At 40.2% G+C, this 20,518-nt stretch overlaps 1 protein-coding gene across 5 annotated transcripts in view; it reads left to right on the top strand.

Annotated features, from left to right (window-relative positions):
* AKAP13 (A-kinase anchoring protein 13) overlaps positions 1–20,518 on the top strand; it is a 297,054-nt gene that overhangs the window by 196,013 nt on the left and 80,523 nt on the right. For all 5 annotated transcript variants that reach the window (XM_067555646.1, XM_067555644.1, XM_067555647.1 and 2 more), the window contains 2 exons: positions 6,549–6,630; positions 12,335–12,471. In XM_067555646.1, the coding sequence (XP_067411747.1) occupies positions 6,549–6,630; positions 12,335–12,471 (219 nt within the window). The remainder of the gene's footprint in view (positions 1–6,548; positions 6,631–12,334; positions 12,472–20,518) is intronic.

The raw sequence follows: 20,518 nt of genomic DNA on the forward strand, positions 1-20,518 counted from the left end.
GTCTATCTTAAACTTAAATTCCGCCTTCAGAGTTTTATAAGCTGGATGAGTCAAATAGTTTAGGAGTTTTCCCTCTGCTTCTTTCTTCTTTTCTAAATTATGTTGTGGAATGTTTCAGTTTCAAGTAGGCTAAGAATTAAAGGTAGAATGTTGAACTAAGGTCAGCTTTTGGGGGTTTGCTATTTGTGTTTTAGGGAGGAGAGGATATGTTTAATATGCTGTAGGTTTCATTTGTTTTGAACATAGTTTGTTTCTCAAGAGAGAAGCGAGAGATCCCTCAGGTTTCTTCAGATTATTAGAGCATTTTCAGATTGCCTGTAGGTTTCAGGTACCTGGAATTTGGAAAGAGGGGAAAATATAAGGATAGCATATGACTTCCTGGCAGTTCATGCACATCTACACTTGCATGATTTTCAACAGCAATCCGGTCCCAGCTTTAGTTGTGTAATGATTCCCATGCAGAACCATTGCCAAAATGGGAAAAACAAAATCAGACCAAAGAAAAAATCTGTATTAAAGATTGTTGCTAAAGGAACTCTAATTCTGCTAATGGGGATGGGACCTCACTGTGTCAAAAGTTAAAACATATTCTTGGGACATTTATCCACCTTTCCATATGGAAGATTGCCAAAGGAAATGCTGCAGCCTGAGAATTCCCTCGTGTTCTTTGACTACATGGCAACAACATCTAGCAGTTAGGAAGGTCCTGTGGTTATAGGAGCCTCTTCCCTGTTCGCTCTTGAGCCCTGTCCCTTTTGTTTCACTTACTTATTAATATGTCCCACAGGACTTTTTTGGATACCAGTGTTGTTCACCCCCACTGTGCTATAAGCGTCCAGGCTCTGATCTGGCAAGGATTTATGCACATGCTTCTTCACACATACTGAGCATTTTCAAAGGGATGCTCACGGTGTGTAAAGATAAGGATGTGTGCAAGTCATTGAAGGATTTGGCCCATAGTCCATTCTGGATAATTTATAGAATGGCTTTTATGTTCTTCCGAGGTGGGGTCAAACCCTTGTCCTTCTGGGCCCAGGAGTTTCTTGGTTGGCAAAGTGTGGGGAGATGAGACTAGCTTGAAGATAATTTAGGGCAAAAATTGTGCAAGTTATAAAAGAGGTGGATATTGCTGCTATTATATTGACAGGCAGGATATTTAATTGAAAGGCAAGATCTCTACTGCCTTGGTTTGAGAAACCCACAAAGCAACAGCTATTGTGTGTCTGTGAAACAGTCCTGAAAATTCCATTCTTGCATTCCCCTTCATGCATGTCCTATAAGATGATAGTTTTGTTACTGGTTTTGGAGGGTCTTGAAAACATAAGGTAGGGGAGGGGGAAGAGGAATCCATAATTGGGCCTTTTCCTCAGTTTCTAGTGCAGGAATTTACAAGTGGTGTCCATGACTATTCTATCAGAATTTTAATTCAGTTAACATTTAATTCCAGTTATTTGTGTAAGTTCTCCAGATGAAATAATGACCCCTATGTTATTTCCATGTATGTGAGTACCAGGCTAAGGTTTGCATTTGTTTAACTTAAAACTCGCAGTGCACAATTTCTGAATATTAATAAAATGAGAAAAATTTTGAAGTAAAATAGTATCTTTCTTAAAATAAGAAAAATTCTCAAGAAACTTTTGTTCATCTATATTTGTTCTTTGTTAGACATTTCAAATCTTTTTCCTAATACTTAGGTTTCCTAAGTATTTAATAATATACCAGCTGAGTTTAAATGAATAGGTTAGTAACACTTTTTTTTTCTTTAGCGACATAATGTCTTTGTGCAGTAGTATCCTGCTCTGAGTTGTAAGGGAGAACTGAAAAAATGGGAGATTTTAAAAAAATGAAATAAAAAGAGAGCGCTGGAAACTCTACTTGCAAATTTAAGACTGTTAAATAATACAGAAGAAAACCAAATCACTAGAGATTTTCAGAGAAATCAAAGCTAAAATCATCTGGTTCCCTCGTCTTCAGAGATGCTTCAATTAAATTTATCACACTGCCAAAAAAAAGTTGAAAATTGTAAACCTTTTAAATAGTAAAAGTCTTCCGGATGTCAACATAATCTGTGAAGTGCAGGGGAACATTTTGAGAACAGAATGGAAATGAGACCTTTCTCTATTAAAATATCTTACAGTGTCCTCAACTGTCATATCTTAGTCATTAGTATTCATCGGTAGGTTCTTTGGGAATTTAAGGTATGGTTAAGCAGGAGCATTTACTGCTTTCTCACTATATGGTCAGTGATGTGCAGCTTTCAGAGCTCTGTTGCAATTCAACCTAGCACCGTTAACGTGCATGAATCTTGCCAGCAATCCTGCTTTGATGGCATTTGTTATGACAACTGCTGATCTTAATGACACTTAACATAACTCTTTTCTTGGATTGGAAGCACTAGGGCCCACTTTCTGGTCTCACACTGATGCACTCCCTGGCGAGATGGTTAGATATGAATGAGAGATGAAGATGGACCTAATCATCTATTGCGTAAGCACTGACTTTGAACCCAATATTAAGTGCAGGCACTCTGGGAAGGTCTTACGATTGTGTGAAAAGACATAAGCTGCAGCAGAAGAGGAAAGTAACACTGTTTAAAAAGTTATCTGAGAAGAAGGAACCAAGCTAATGAAGTGGAACATTACTGAGTACAGTATTTTCTGTAAGGATGTCTGCAAGCTCCACTGAGACACATTGATGAGCAAAGGAAAAGGGAGGAGAACGCCCTTGTGGATCTTTAAAATGAAAGATCTCTGTGTTTAGTTGAAGGAAATAAGAGCTGGTAGTCACTAATTGTTCCCACATGATACAAAACGTAACTTAACAGCCCCTTTTGTCTAGCAGACTGTCTTATGTCTTCTCTTCCTTTTACTCAGCACAGAGGTTTCTGTATTAAGTTACTTTGGATTTTAAATTAAATGTCTGCAGTAAGTTGGCTCCGATATTTTGGAAGCCACTGCACACATGTGCTCTGAAAAAAAAATCTAACAGTTCAATGTTTGCACATCCTCACTGGTGCCTGCCTAACTGAGTCCTCTTTCGTAGCCAGCTGTCTGCAAGTCTGCCATATCCACACTCTTGTCCTGTGTGTACAGCTCTAAAACAAACAGATAAATAAAAACCTGGGGGATATTCTTTTTAAATGTTGTAGCGGTGCTTCCTTGATCCAATTCATTGTCTTCAGCAGGTTCAATCCAGTGCATGTAAAAATACCTGACTTCCTGCTGACCTTTTCCCAAAAGTCTGCAAAGTGACTGTCCATCGAGAATGCTGCAGGTTTCCTGCTGCCACCTAAATGTTGCCATATTATCTCTGCTTCCATACTAGCAAATCAAGATGCAAGCCTTTGGCAGCTCAGGCTCAACAAGCTATGAGCAGTGTGAATACAGAGGGTAAGAAGGGCTTTGAACTTTTTGTAGCAATCAGTCTGCCTTCTTGTTGCTAGCATCCCTCTTACAGAAGCCTAAAGACTGGGGGGGAATTAGTTTTAGTGATAGATAATGATTCTGTATCCACGATAGTCTCTGGCATAACCTAGACTAGAGATTTTGATAGACGGTAGAGCTAAGACTGATTTTATGTGACCAGTCTTACTACTTTGTCTAGTGCTTCAATACTCAGTCACCGTCGAGTGTAAACTTTGGGCTGCGTTTTGATGAGGCTGAAGAGGGGCTCTGGTAAAGAAGTTTAAATGGACGCCCTTTGTTTTGAGTATGTCTGGATCGCCAGTCTCTGTGATCATCCAGCGATCTTCTCTCAAATGCTGCTGCCTTGGCTTTTTATGGTGTACAGAGCATTTATAGGAGTAGTTTTATTCGTTTTTACGTTGGTGCATAATAAATATCCTTCCTGTGTTACTGCTGTTAAATGAATACTTGGGTGTATTATAAAAACAGAGTTTGTGCAGATACAAAATAAGAAATCCAAAATATATTAAATTCTCTCTAAAAACAGGCTTGTTAAGATCTCCCTTCAATATCACCCTTTCATTACTTATTTTTATTAATTAGTTTTAGAATACAGCCGTTTAAATACTTGGAAAAGCCACTGGCTGGCTAATGGAAAAATAAATCACAAATAATTATTGTTAAAAAAATTGCCACAATCTGTAATGAATTTGCAGTGAATTTATCACCTAGTTCTGATAGAAAAAGAGAAAATTATAGATAATGCTGTTAATCCAACTCAGTGCAGGTTATGCTATCATGACAAGTCTCTTGATCAGCTGCAAACACCCTATCTGTTTTCCAAGCAATGTTTGTAGAACAGGACATCATAGGTATTATTCTAGTCTCCCTAACGCTGATATAAATTCGGTGTAATTCCCTCAATTCTGTGGAGTTACACTGGTATGAATTTGTTGTGAGAGGAGAATCTGACCCAGTATTTTCAGGAGAAGGTTAAGTGCAAGCTGGTATTGAAGGGAGAGAAGGTTGTTCTCACGCCACAAGTAAATGAACACAATGGATTTTCTTCAGGAGACATAAGCTTGGGCAGCCCTGAATTTATGTTGCCATGTGTTTGAAGATAGTTCCTCTAGGTATGTCTGTGAAAGCCAATGCATTGGTTCCAAAGAGATATTGCTTTGGCTGGGAGTCGTAGAAGAATATTACTATGGTATTTAGCTATCTCTGTTGTGGTACTCTGAAGTGTGAAATATATGCATGTACATCCACAAATGGATAGGTGTAACTTCTGTGTATAGGACACATCCTATGAATCTTGCTGCCACGTTTCTTCCTGCAGAGTGGACTCAGAAACTCAAAAAAACCCAGTTTCTAACTACTGCATATTTAACTATGAAGTTGACAGACTTTACTAAACCCTTTAATGTCGTGCATCAGTGTTTCCCAGGTATTATTCAATATGTATGAATGGGACAGTGTCTGTCCCTTCCTCTCCCCCGCCCCCTCCAGCCACCTTTCTTCACTTTTTGTACATTTCTTCTTGGTTAGTATGCATGTATATTTAATATTAAATGTCTCATGTTTTTAATCCGTAACTGTCATTTGAACTGGTTGCATATATGTGAAATATGAAATATTTAAAGGGCTTCCTGCTCCCACTCTATCTTGGAATCTTCTGTGGCTCTCATTATCATAGTATCTGAGCATCTTTACTGTATCTCCTCACAACATCGCCTCTGAAATAGGGAAGTGATATTATGCTCATTCTGTAGAGAGGGAACTGAGGCACAGAGACACAAGTGGCTTGCCCAAGGTCTCACAGGAAATGGAGCACTGTGAACTCTGTATCATCTTGCCTGTGAAGTCGAGCAGGATTTCCTGTTAACCGTGGAAAATGGTGATGTAGTACGTTTGGTCATTTCTTTAGCCACCCAAAACACACACACACATCCTATCGCTTTGTGAGTAAGCACTGAGATTCTTTTCGCCCAGGAGGCAATAGGAAAACCGTATGACATTAAGGGTTTTGTGGTATGTTATCATATTTTAGTAAGATGGAGCCAGGACATCGGAGCAAGATGCCTAATGCTTTTCCAGGATGTTGGATTTTTTTACTTCTGTCACTTTACCGGCTGGCTCTGCTGTAGCACTGTCCAATAAAGAGGTAGTTCCAAACCAAGCCTTGTAACGTTCTCTCATGCTAGGGGCTGAGAGTGCTGAAGTGTGATGGAACTTTGCATCTTCTGTTTCTTCTGTCTGCTAAGGTCTACAAATCCATTACAATGGATACTTCAGACTGCTTGCAGCTTGGGGGGAGAGCCAGATCTCTGGTGTCAGTCATTGAAAGCGGCATAATGCACTGCCCCCGGAAGTTCCCTTCAGTTGTCTCTGCCTCCCTGGTGACTCTCCCAGCCCTCCCTGCTGCAGAACTTTTCAAAGAGAAAGTCCAACCTTTTATTTCAAATGTCCAACCATTTGGCTCAGTAACGTCTGTCTGATTCCCAGTCGTATCCCAGGACTGCATTTGCCTTTTGGGGAGATTGTTCCCCTTGGCGTCACATCTCCTTCTGAAGTGTTTGCAGCAGCTGGGGCCCTGCCAGCTTCAGAGACAGTTCCTAAAACTAGACCAAGCAAATCCAAAGGCAAAAAGAAACAGAGGTGGTCATTGGCACCCGAAGATGTGGAGTTGTCTTGCTAAGGGGAATGTCCCCTCCCCTGCATCAGGAGAAACCATTGTGCTTTTTCCTCACAGTGTATTTAACACAATCTGTAATTCAGGAAAGTAAACTTAAATTACTCTGGCTGTGGGAGCTGTCTCAAATGGTGGGAACTGGAGGGGGTAAAGGGGAGAGGGGAGGGAATTCTCCTGCTGTCAGAGACTAACAGGTCTTGTTCTGCCCTCAAACCTCAAGCAGGCCAAGGTACCCCTGGTAATGGAGCTGGGGACTTTATATGTTTCTTTTTCAGCCCTGGAAAGTGGTTATGATCCTAAAATCTTTAAGTCAGCACAGTGCCAATGATGGGAAAGTCCGGACTGGTCTCCATGCTGCAAAAGCATTATGCCTTTAAAGCAGGAGCAGTGTACTCCCTCCAATGGCCTCACTGTTGACATTTATGTACTTTGCCTGCTTTCTGCTCTTTCAGATAAACCGTGAAAGCTGGTGTTCAGTAGAGCCATGTTCAGATCCTTCACTGCTGGAGCCGACGCAAACTCATGAATCTAGAGGTAAGTAGAATGCTGTGCACACAATCTCTTCGTTCAAAGGACTGACACACTAGTCTCTTTCCAAACAATTAACCTTTTACCACGGAATTATCCTTCTTTCCCTCCTTTTCCCTCTCTCCTCTTTCCTATCCCCATTAAAAACAAAAACACCCCATACACAAATGGGAGAAAAGGGCACAGGTCATTATTAGCCCATTGTTCCAGTACTTTTATAACTAGTACTGAACACATCCAACTACATAGCCTATCTTCTCGTAATGCAATTCTACCTTAAATTATTTTATTCACAAATTTGATTCATAAATAAAATATAGAGGAGCATGGGTATATAGATTATAGTCGAGACGTTAAAAATGGGTGCCCGAAATTAGGCTCCTAAATCCATATTTAGACACCTAAATAAGTAGCCTGATCTTTCAAAATTACTGAGCACTCAGCAGCCTCCATTGATTCCCAGGATTCAGGGAGCAGAAAGGTGGTTCAAAACCATCTTTCCCACCCCGCAGCTGTGCTGATTTTATAGCCATTTATGCTATTTAATATTTGCCCTTCCTTCCATGTGGATGGAAAAACGAGCCTGGCCTGTTTCAGGGTGCGTTGATATCTGAGATAAGAAGGAATTTCCTGTCTCTTAATGCATGTGTTTAAAACAGCATAAATTGGATTAGTTTGTCTGGTCCCTTAATGGTGGCTTTGAATTGGGCTTTTCTTACAGTGACCATTTCTTGCTTTGCTTTCATTAGAGAAATGACATGTGAAGAGGGGTTGAGATATGGAGAAGGGCAGGTATTACCTTGTTTTCAGTGATGAGTTGAAAGTTAAAGGTTAACTTTCCTGAGTGTACATTATTGGTTAACAGCAACACTTTGGTTAGTCCATTAACATTTTGTCTTTGCTTCTCATTGAATAATGCACATCATGACATGCACTGTCGTGTCATGACAGCCCTTGTGTCAGATCTCGGGAGTGAAGCAGTGAGCTGACTGATTGTTTATGGGCATGCTGACCAAGGAACACGTTGAGTGACATCTCTGTTTTATCCCCACTTACATTTCTCCCAATAATCCTATCTCCTAACTTGGTCTTTGGTCTTTTTCCCACCATCAGCTCTGTACTTTCTTTCATGCCTCCCACTATGCTTAGAACAGCCTTGCACTCCTAAGGTGTACTTGATCTCCTCTTTCAAGCGCACTTCTATCACGAGACATTCCAGGATGGCTCTCCATCTTCTGCATGTGTTGTTTCCCTGTGTGTTTGTGTTTTCCTTCATGAATTTGATTTTCAACTCCTCAGGGGAGAGCCTATGTGCTCCATGTGCTTGCAAAATGCCTTGCCATATATCACACTCCATAAACAATGAAAACAGGGCACACCAAATCTACCGTGGATCTGATTGTGGGAGAGTTGGTGTTACCACCTCTGAAGCCAGTGTACGTATGCCATCTCCTCCGCTTCTGTCCCTTTCTGAAGTGGTGTGGTTACTGTACAAGCACATCCAGGATCACTGAGTGAGCTGCGATGCTGCAGGATGGGAGGAGGGACAGGGAAGAATGCAGATGTGTGTCTCCCCTTTACACAGAGATCTGATGGAATGTAATAGGGATGAAACCAGTAGAGTTCTACAGACATTATCTTAACAAGCTGAGAATTCAATACAGAATTGGATCCTTTCTATGTGCTAAACCATCCTATAGAATTTGATAGTAGATCTAGAGCTTGCTTAAATTGTATAGGATAATTAAAAACAACCACCTATAGAAAGGTTCTCATTTACTATTTATTCTTATAAAATCACATAGGCTGTTTGAATTTACTGAGAACTGTTTTTTCCCACGGATCTCAGTGCAAGCAAGTGCAAACTCCCTCCTTTAATGCTCCCCGACTTTGAGGGGATGATGCTGTGGTAATTTCATGCAGTGAACTGCTTGGATTTTTCCTTCCCAGGGGTTTTTAGTGCAGTTTGTTTGTCTCCATATGATGCACATAAAAATGCATTCAGTGTCATTTTATCTTCGTATCCATCTCCAGACAGAGAGAGAGAGCAGAGTTAAAACTATAAATCATGTATGTGCAGTAAGTATATGACGTATATGTGATGCGAGTCATCCTTCTAGTTCTGTTGTTAAAACACTGTCATATTGTCATAAGGAAGGCTTGTCAGATCGGGGTATAGGAATGTGGAGTCCCAAATTGTGCAACATGTGTACAGTTTAAAAAAAAAAATCAGTAAATAAAGTGCCCTGAAAAGAGGAAAAAATTATTCCAAACAGCCTTTGGATTTGGAAAGTTCTTAGCACAGCCGGGATGAGGTATGTATCAGGTTCCCTCCCCAACCACCATTGTTTCTTGAAAGAAGGAAACTCCTTCCTCTTTCACCCTCTCATTCCCCTTCTCTTGGCTCTGCAATCCCATTTAATGCCTGTTCTGATTTATTTTCTGGGCGAGGTATCCGTCCATTGCTGAATCTGGAGCTTCCCTGTGAATTTTCCATCAGAACGTCGCTGAGCCTGTTTGTTTTTCCGTCTGGAATGTGGACACACTTTGTTAAACTGCCAGCTGGATTGTCTAGGATGCTGGCTCACAGTCTAGTACAGCTTCTCTTTTTTCCTTTTCTCTCTTCTCTCTCTCCCCCTCCCTCCCAAGTTGTGGAAAAGAGGTTCAGATTTTCCGGGTTACTGAAAGGGGAGAAGGAGCGGGGAACAGCCCCACCTAATACAATAAGTACTTTTCCTGTTCCCTGTGATGTGGAAACTCATCTCTGGAATATTGGTGTTTCCAGTCTTCTTTTTTTTCTTGAGCTTAATTACGGTACCACAGGGAGCATCTTAATCTTCGCTAGTGGAAAGCAGTTTTCTAGGGAAAAATTAATTGTATCTGAATGCTTTCAAAAGAGCATTTTTTTTCATTCTCTTTGAGCTTTCCCTCTGTTCTTCTTTAGCTGTTTCCATTTCCCATTAGCCAAGGGACATAGATGGAAATAGGTGAAACTGTGCTGTTCCTGAATGTAATGCTCAGTGCTGGCGTCAGAGGTGGATGGCTGCCTGTTTTACGTTCTCCCAGCCACCACCATCATAAAGCCCAAGCATGTCACTTTCACAACATAGTCATCTTCAGTGACTCAGTAGACTGTACAGTGCAGCCAGCCTTCATTTTGGCCTCTTTTCTCTTGTCACATACTGAGTGAACTCCCCTAGTTCAGCTGTGGAGTACTGAGTTTATATGTACTGATTAGCTAGAGTTGGATTTTGAATTAGGGCCATGTGAATGTGGGCTTGTACGAGACCTTTGCACTGCGGCTTGCTTGGAAGTTATTTCCTCTGACAGTGGGCTCAACCCTTATCCTTGGGTTGAGTTTTGTGCAAAAGCCAGCTATGGCTGGTGTAATATTATTTATATTGCCATAGTACTTAGGACACCTACTTGTGGTCCAGGACACCTTGTGCTAGGTGCTGTACAAACACAGGGCAAATAGATGGTCCCTGCCCCAGAAGGCTTACAGTTGAAGTAGAGCTGTGATCAGGGGCTGTTTCAGCCCCAGATAGAGAGAGATGGTTTATGGCTACTCTGCCCACCCCAAATCCGCCTCAGCTATGCAGAGTGTAGGTATGACACAGCGAAGGTTTGAGCACATTAGATGTAATTTAAAAGTAAATAAACATTTCATTCAAGCAGATACCATCAAAATGTATGTATTTGCCTAGGTTAGGCCAGGATGAAGATTTTTAGTTGAAAAAAATCTTGATGAAAAATTGGGTTTTTGCTAAAATGAAAATGTTCTTAGAAAGTGCCTGCTTTCCTCAAGTAATTTCAATTTTTTTCATAAAAAAAAACAGAAACAAAAATGTTTGGGTTTTTTGGTTAAATATTTTGTGGTTGCCAAAGGCTGAAAATATTTTGATTTTCAGTTTTGTGTTTTTCTATGAAATGTTGACATTTTGCACAGAAATATCAACAAAAACTAAATTTTGTTCATTTTTAAAAATTTGATATGGAGGAGGTCATCACTTTCAGATCAGCTGCTGTCTAAGTGTTTATCCTGTGCTCATTACCATGATAATGAAAGGCAGAAGCAATTCATGAAAAGAGAAGAGATGCATTAGGTTGAAATGGATTTATTTTTAATTTATAAAAGTCTCCAACTATCAAAGTTCCAGGTGCATGTACAAAATTTAAAAAATACATACATTCTAAGTAACTAAATCTCTTAAGAGAGCAGACCTTTCTCCAAAACAAACTGAACTCAACCACCCTTGGTAAAAGACCTATGGGAAGTCACCCTCAAATTCTCCTGTTAAGCACTAAAGAAATTCTAGCCTGGGCTTTAAAAAATTAAATGGAATTGACTTTCTTTGATAATGATAAAGAGGAGCATACATTTCACATACATATGCGTTATAGCTACTGAATGTGGGCCTAATTCTGCTCTCATTTAAGTCAGTGGCAGGCTCTTTATTAAGTTCAATAGGGTCAGAATTGGTCCCTAAATGTATACTGTATATGTACTGGCAGCTCATACTACAGGAATGTATGTTTCACATGACGTGTCTATTTTACACAGACTATACGCTTTTGCCACTTAGGGTGTATCCACACAGCAGCTGGGAGAGTGATTCTCAGCTCAGGTAAACACACATGTGCTAGCTCTGCTCTAGCTAGTGTGCTACAAATAGCAGTGTGACCATAGCGTCACAAGCAGTGGCTTGGGCTGGCCCTTCAAATATGCACCCAGGGGCTCGGGTGGGATTGAATTCGTGCAGCTAGCCCAAGCCACTGCCTATGACGCTGTGGCCACACTGCTAATTTTAGTGCCCTAGCTCAAGCAGAGCTAGTGCGTGTATGTCTACCCATGCTGAAAATCACCCTCCCATACGCGGTGTCGGCATAACCTTAGAAGTGCTAAAGAAGATGTTCTGAACTGTTGAATAAAATCTTATAAACCTGCTCTGACTTTCTGGGAGATGCATGCGGAGTATTACACAAACACTAGTTTGTAAAGTGGGTTGCACTTGATCAATTACCTAACATTACTAGTTCCAGAGGGGTAGCTATGTTAGTCTGTATACAGCAAAAACAACGAGAGTCCTGTAGCACTTTAAAGACTAACACATTTAATTTCTGCAGGCATAAGCTTTCGTGGGCTGCAACCCACTTCGTCAGACGTAAGAAATAGAAATCAGATAGGGGGTGTACATATACATCCAAGGGTAAGGAACAACAATGGGGAGAGGAGGTGTTAGCAAAGTCCATTCAGTTCGAGTAGATGAGGCCTATTCACAACCATTGATTAGAAGGTGAATTAGAATGGTTAGAACCATTAGAATGGTTGTGAATAGGCCTCATCTACTCGAACTGAATGGACTTTGCTAACACCTCCCCTCCCATTGTTGTTCCTTACCCTTGGATGTATATGTACACCTCCTGTCTGATTTCTATTTCTTACATCTGACGAAGTGGGTTGCAGTCCACGAAAGCTTATGCCTGCAGAAATTAAATGTGTTAGTCTTTAAAGTGCTACAGGACTCTCGTTGTTTTAACATTACTTGTGCTGCTGTTCACAACCAGTTCCAGGTTTGATTCTCTGCCTACTGATTTTATCAATTTTTTTTTTTTCTTTTTTTGGTACAGCAATAATGAGAGTTGGATGCATGCGACTGCAAAAGAGGAGGCTAGGTTGTAAGTCTGGTTTTTTTGTTTGTTTCTCCAGAATGTGAACATTTCCTGGAGGATGGGCTGCGCAGAGGCTGTGCCTCATCGCACATTGTCCTTAAAAGTGAATCTGGAAGTGAATCTGAATTCTTCTCCTTGACTGGCGATGGGATGGATGACATTATCTTTGGAAAGGTAGGACTATCGCAGAAGGCCAGTTTACCAACTCCAGGGACATTGATCCTAACAACCCAACCCAGGCAAAACTCCTATTGGTTTTGGGGAGAGCTCTGCCTATATAAGCGTTGCCTATATAGGTCACTTGTACTAGATGAACAGATAGGAAGGATCAGGCCCTTTGTGTAGATGTAGATACAGCTACAACATTTGTTGTGGTTTTGCACAATGTTCTCTTGATTTCCAGCATGAAAAGTTCCAGAGGGGTAACCGTGTTAGTCTGTACACAGCAAAAACGATGAGAGTCTTGTAGCACCTTAAAGACTAACAAACTCCTGCGGGCATAAGCTTTCATGGGCTGCAACCCACTTCGTCAGATGCAGCCCACGAAAGCTTATGCTCGAAGGAGTTTGATAGTCTTTAAGGTTCTATAGGACTCTCGTTGTTTTTGATTTCCAGCAGTATTCAAGAGAATCTACAGTCCCCCCTGCATTAAACGGAATAATTTGATTTGAACCGTCTGCAGGTAGATCAAACAGAAAGGGAAGAGCTGAAAAAGCAGACCTGCTTTCCAGGCCTCTAATAAGGATTGCACAGAGGCTATGAAATCCAGTGTTGCAAATGTTACATTTTCTCATGCAAACAAAGACCTCCGGCAGAGCACTGAGCTTTCCATTGGCCTCCTCTGCATTGCATACTATAGTTTGTTGGAGAACCAGTGTGATTCTGTCACCTCAGTGAGAGTCTGTTAAAAAGAAGAAAACACTCTGGATACTTATGGCCAATTGTACTGTGCAAGGTGGAACAGTTACATAGCTAAGGGGGTAGCAAAATATTAATGACAGTAACAGCTCTAGGTCTTGGGTGTTTTTGAGTGACTGCTTCCAACTTGCTAAGGGTAGCAAAAATCCTGAGCTTCGTCATTGGCCTGATGATGACAAGGAGAGTGAAAACCAAGATACAGGATCAGATTCTTAAATGTGAGATGGTTTGTTTCAGAATTTGCCTTAGGTCTGCTGCTTCTTGGACCAGTATAACCTGGGTATATCTTGAGAAGCAGAAAGCAACCACCCTCAAATAGTCCCAGCTGACCAATTTATAATGTTCAACTGATTGATTGCTGTCACCCACTCCACTTGGTGAAAGAATAAGCACAGCAGGTCACTGAAAGGGCGCCTCAAGGGAAAAAGATGGTGCTCCAGAATAAGAAGGGATCACTATTCTTCTGTGAACAGTCATCACAGAAACCTTGACACAAGCTCTGTGTGAACATGGTGAAGCTTTGAATTCTGCACAGATTATTTATCATTTGTAGCCATCCCATGCTTACCTGCTGCACAGACATGCATATCCTGTTTTGAGCAACTGGAAGTCGGGGGCAATTTTCATGCAACTTTCAGACATATGCATTTAACAAACTGAATTTCTCTTTGGTTAAATCGAGTCAGATGATGGTGAACATTTTCCAGCGGGATGGGAAAGACCACAGCCTGGAGTAAGTGATCTCATGTGCTATAAATGCACTGGAATGTCATCCTTTATATGTGGCAGGGCCTGGAGCTCACCAGCCGCGCCCTTTCCCATCTCACTCTCTAAATGGTTGGGGGGGCTTGCCTCTGAGAATGCAGGGCTTTCCTGCTGGCGCAGAGCAGGGCATTATCTTCAATTATTCCATTCAGGGAGTTGCACAGGTTACAGAGCTCGGTTTTGCTCATTATTTGAGTTTGATTCTAATAATGGTGTTTGTGGAGGTGGAATGTGTTACTTTTTCCCCCACCTTATAGGGTGTTTCCCAAAATATAAACTACAAAAATGGAGGCTAAAAAGGACATAGTATAATCCCCCATGCCAGGAGTGTCACAGGGAAAAGAAACATCCGGGTTTGAGAGCGAGGGGAAGTGTTGTGGGGGAGGAGTATAAGGTTCTTTCATGTCTCTGTTACCAGCGACAGGGCAAATAGTAAGAAAACTGTTTCATTTGCAGAATGGAAAGCTCTTATCAAAACTGTATTCTTGAATCTTTCTTATTATGCAGTGGATTGCATCTAGAGATGGGTAAATCTGAAAAGGTTTAACAATTTAGTTTGGAAGCTTATTCAAAGCTGAAATGACTTAGCTCAATGTTTCTCAACCTTTTTGATACCAGGGACCAGCTTCCTAAACTGTGTCAGGGAGATCTCAGGACCAGTCCTTGAGAAACAGCTGACCTCTGCCGTACAGGCACTTTTGTCTCCCCATTGCTAAGCCTCTAAATCTAAACAGAATTCCCTTTTCCCTGTTTCTCTTCTTCCTATATATCTGACATCTCTTTACTACAATTGTGTCTCCATCCATTGTATATTTATAAATACCAGAAGCTTTCATCAATACCATTAAGCTTTCAGTAGCTTTTTCTGGGTTTCATTTATCTTTTTTCCTGGGGTCCCAACTAGAGATGAGCAAAATAAGTTTTAAAAAGCAAGGTTTTTTGAACATTCATTCGAATGAGTACTGAATTCAGTCTAATGGTATCTGTGGCCCTTTTTGCTCACGTTTCATAAACATTAATTAGTACAAGCATGTTTTGTCCATAAATAAGTTTTCAAAATGAAAAGTGCCATAAATGCTGATGTATTTCAGACAAATGATGGTGAAAATATGCGTTTACACAAGTATTGATATAGGGCACGTTTGAATGGCCGTCTTGAAAGTGTTTGCGGGTTTGGGAGTTGCCCAGCTCTGGAACACGACCAAGATCATGTAACGTAGGTGACCAAAGACACAGCATAAATAGAGAGCTATTCATAGCAAATCCTGAGAGCGGTAGTCACAGCAAATAGTTCATGAGAGACCTGTAATGTTCATGTAACCCATTCAGCAAATGATTCTGAATTACAAACCTGTTTGTAAAAATTAGAATCTGTTCACTGCCCTGCCTGTCAGGTTTATTCATGAACAGCAAGGAGTTAAATTCATTGAGTATATTGACAGCTCTCTCAATTCTAGTCCCAAATTTTGAAGAGTTTTGATTTAGGAAATTGAAGAATAATTTATGCAGTGGAGAGGGACGATCAAAATACAAACAGGTTGGGCTAGTAATCATTATATGTGCATGCTAGTTCTTATGTATCAGTGCCTGTGTTGTTAAATGTATAGGAAATACTGTGAAAAAGGAACCTGGATAAAAAAAATCTAGTGAAAAAATTGGGATGGAAAATGGGCAGACTGAAAAATAAATACAGAGTTAATTTGAAAAAGGAGCAAAGAAGAGAGAGAAATCCCAGTGAACAAGCATAGCATACACTGTAGGACACCTGCTTATACCAACCATAGTGAGGTAGTTGGTAATTAGCACAGGCTTCCCTTTATCTAGGTACACGTTATTTTAATTGAATTGTGGTGTGGGGGAGGGAAGAGGAATAGATTTAAACTACAGAAGAAAAAAGAAATTTGTGAATTACCTCTGTGACCTGACAACAACAAAAAACGTAGACAAAACAAAAAGCATGTGAGGTTCTCAAAACCTGATTTTGACCATTCCTGATTGTTGTTGTTCTAAAGTTTGTTTCTCCTTTGGATGGAATTATACTTGAACTGCTTGGCATCTGTTTGCTGTATGAAACATCCACTCTCCATAGCAAGAGTTACTGTACAAATGCTCAGTGAAATGGCTGATAGCAGTGGCTGGAAATCCAGTATTAGTTATTTCATATTGTTAGGAAACTTTGGACAAAGCAGGCCCATGTCCTGTGAACATTAGAAATTCTTGTAGCTTCCACAAGATTGTTAACATTTCACCCATTTTAAGCCCTGCTTCTTCTTCTGGGGCCCGAGAGGCCTGAGGTCGTCTGAGCTATCAATCTCTGTGAGGTGCCTGGGACTGCACCTGACTGTAGGGGTGTGTGTGTGTGTGTGTGTGTGTGTTCTCATTACTGTGTGCTTTACCCATCTCCCATATTGTTCTGATTGGCATATGCAGAGTTGAGCATCACGTGCCAAAGAAACAAGAGCCTCCTCAGTTAGAAGCCCTATCATCAAAGCATGACTCGTTCCTTCAGATACTTGGCAGTTGCTGGCATCCAAGAGTCTTTACACAACGAGTCCTAAGGCTACAGCAAAATGTCAGGCTATATTCCAGTGTTTATTCCCATAGCCTACTCATCCTCCTCCTTCCCTAAAGAGTTATCTGTGCATTAGACAGATATTGCAACACTCTTCTGTGAATGATTAATGCTGTCTAAGGTCATTTCCTGTCGTCTGTATAACTCTATCTTCCTGGGGTATAACCAGTATTGCTTGCTCATCTTAGCTTTTACGCTCCCGTCAACACTCAAAGACACCATGCAGCTTGTGAATCTGCCCTTGCCGATATTATTGGGCAGATTACCTCTGTGAACCAGAGGTCACACTTGATACTATATTCCTCCTCCTCTTCAGCCACACTGTGCACTGCTGGAAAAGGAAGAGAAATCCTACGGAGTATTTCCTAAAGCTTCCAGTCTTGTACAGTAGTTGGGCAGGGAATCGAGAATCAGTGATCTATAGAGATGTACAGTAATCATTTTCATGAGTAGACAATTTAACTTCACGTCCCAGAATGCTAATATGATTTAGGATTCTCCCAAAGATTTCCTCATAGGTGATGGCCCCATCACACTAATTTTTTACCTTCATCTATGAGCTCTTTCCTTTTCCCAGAAGCTTCCACACTCCCCTGAACAACGGTATAAAAGAAAGAAAGGAAACTTTGTTTTTAATTTTAATGTTAAGATGCTCCCACTCTTTGGCACATATTGAGACCATGTGACAGTATTCTGCAGTTTTAAAGTTCCCATCACCTTCATTAATCTGCCTTCCTTAAAAAGATCCCAGGAGCTAGTGTATGATGTTAAATTTTTTTTTATTATTATTATTACCTAACACCTAGGAACCCTGGTCATACTTAGTCTGGTAATCACCACCAACACTGGGTCATCAGCAGGATTAGAACTGAGGACCTAAGTTAATTAGATAGAAAAATAGTATGCAGCTATGGTCTGTGGACCAGCCACTACAATGGGGATGCATAACACAATTTACAAGTTCCATTAACATAGATTTTTAAAAAAAAATCCGTTGTAATGGCAAATTGCTAAACTTAAAAATAACTCTATGTAGTGGTGGTCATGAATAGCTTATAACTATCAGGCCTGGTGATACTGAGAGGTACCAGTCTTACGTTGTGGATATTGATTTCTGCGTTTGCATCATTATCTAAGGGAATTTACATGCAACAGATAAGTGGGGCTAAAAGAGTATGTTTTGTTAATGGGAAGGAGGAACATTTTCTGCACAGCACATTTGAAATCTTATACAGGTTTTTCCAGCATAAGGATTCCCATCTACAGATACAATCTCCTATGCTGCACCATCTTAGTTTTTAAGCACTCAGCTATCACTGTTCTTTATTAAGCTTTTAATGGTTTTCTAATTAGCTATGCAAATTAGGGAGAGCAGGCATGATGGGTCAAGCCACAGCTTGAAATATGCAATATTTCCTGAGAGATTTAACATCATGTTTACTTAACTTAATAAATCTCCATTATAAATTTTGATTGAAAAGTACAGATGCCCAGCTACACTTTCACTGTGAAGCACTAAATGAATTGTGTATTCATTTTAAATTGATTGGGAATCCTGCAATAAAAAAACAGTGTGTATAATTCAGTGTTCAAGAGCAGTTCTGCAATTGCAGATCAGTTATGTGCAGCCCCGAGCGCTTGAGCAACCCTACAACAAAATACCCACATGTGCAGTCCAGAGCTCTTGAGCACCCCATACTAACAAGCCAGAACCTGCATGATAGGAGGTGGAAAATTTGCCAAGAATGCAAATTTTATTCTTCCATTTTTACTATAAATAGTGACACACCCCAAGAAATCATGAAAAATACCTTGATAGTGTCTGTGATGGGGTCCAGAGGCCTGCCTGCTTTTTGGCAAGCAAGGCGTTAACTTCCTTAGACCACACATGGGATTGCAGGCTGGGTTTAGGAAGGAAGGCCCAATCAGGCTTCCACACTTTAAGAACAGCTAGTTACAGGAGAGGAAGGTGCTTGAGAAGCCAGGAAGAAACTCTCCATTGTCACAGGAATGGGTTGTGTCCCAGACTCTGCTCTTGTGTGTGTGTATGTGTGTGGGGGGGTTGTTTTTGTTTTATGTAAAACCATTTTTTGTCTCTCTAATTGTAAATATAGCCCTCAAAACCTCAAGAACAAGTTTGAGCAGGAAAGCTTTCTGGATGGAAGATCACTTCAACATTGAAGCAACAGCCCCCTTCAACAAATATTTAAAAAAAACCCCAAAAAACGTAATTTGGTAACAGCAACACTGAGGTTAATTTTCAGAGGGTGAATAAAAGATGACCCTCCTACAGTTCTGTTTTGTTCCTCTGTTAATCTTCTTTGGAGCTGAAAAGTTGCTTTATGCTTTTCCTTAAAAGCTAGCTCTTGTCTGCTGTGTATGGATTTAAAGATAGCTCTTTTTATCAGAATGGGGTTTTGTCACAGTGCCCGTAGCCAAAATCTTTCTTTCCCAAACTGCTGCTGATGCACTGTATGCCCTCCACCACCATAGAAGAGGCTGCATTTCAGTGATACTGCATGTATATAATTTGTAAGGCATCTTGGGATGTATGTAAAATATTATTTGCACTGAATCCATCTAGAAAGGAATTAGACTTGCATCTGACCTACAAATGGCTAAACTTTTACTTCACATTTTAATAATAATAATAATACCTAGCTCTTATAGCACTTTTCATCTATAAATCTCAAAACATTTTACAAAGGAGGAGCAGTATAATTATCCCCCTTTTACAGATAGAGAAACTGAGATCAGAGAGGGAGAGAGATCTTGTTCAAGATCCCCCATTGGCAGAGCTGGGAATAGAATCTGTGTTTCGTGAGTCCCAATCTGGCGCTGTATCCACTAGGCCACACTTTGTCCCTGTTAGTCTTGAGCCTTTAAAATGCTTTGACTTGCAGGAAGGGAGTATCTTTTTTTAAATAGAAAATTAGCATTATTTAGGAGAACTTTTCCTGAAGAATGGGAGGGCTATTAAAGTCATGACTATACACTGCAGGCTCAAACAACTTGCACCTTGGTATTTTTTACTTGCCCAGTCCAAGAGATGAAGACAAAACCATAAATGAACCAAATATATTTCACATTTTTTATTACATTTTGATTCTATCCAGCTGTAATTTAAGAAACAAGCAAGCACATATATGAGGGAAAGTATTCTGATCTTAAAAAAAAACCAGGGATGTTTTATTTTAGTAAATTATTTCCATTTGGAAAATAAAATCCCTCTGCTTGTTTTTGAGTTAGGCAGCACAATACAGTAATTTGGCAATTCTGCACTACATCCATTGCATTTGCATCCAGGATTAATGTTCTTTAAATAACTGCACCCTTCTGGTAGTCAGCCAGGATGCAATCTTCTTTCCTTTCAGCAACACTGCCCTAATTATGACAATAGCTTCCTGTGACCCAGGAAAGAGAAACAGACTATGTCCTTCTCTGAGAAAATATTGTTCTCATCATGACTACTAAGTAATTTGTCTGGATTTAAGCAGTTCAGTAAACTGTCATCATGACGTGCAAATGGGAAACTGTCAAGGATGTCCAAAAAAAAAAAAAATCAGTGACTTTACAGGGCTTCTTCTCCAATTTTCTCCTTAATTTGTTTTGTTTTACCCAACATCTCAATTAAAAAATATACTGCAATAAACTTTTTCTAACACTACATCATAATTTTGTCACTAGAGTATATTTACACAAAAATTGATCTTTAATGGCTGATATTCCTTATCATGAAATACAGATCATTGAATTATTTCTACCAAAAATATATAGTTACGGGGGGGGGAAGGTATTACTTGGGCATATTTAGGCTGTGAATATTGGTTTTTGGTGGATGAGACTGGGGAAAGAATGTAGAAGCATCGCTTTAATACATGTCTTAAAATTTCATCTTGTACTTATGAAATTGATATGAGAAGCAGGGCTAGTGCTCAGCAAACTTGACAGTCAGGTTTCTCTTTA

This window comes from Emydura macquarii, unplaced genomic scaffold (assembly GCF_026122565.2).
Source record: "Emydura macquarii macquarii isolate MOO-44397 ecotype Brisbane River unplaced genomic scaffold, CSIRO-AGI_Emac_v2 contig_1644, whole genome shotgun sequence".
NCBI classification, from domain to species: domain Eukaryota; kingdom Metazoa; phylum Chordata; order Testudines; family Chelidae; genus Emydura; species Emydura macquarii.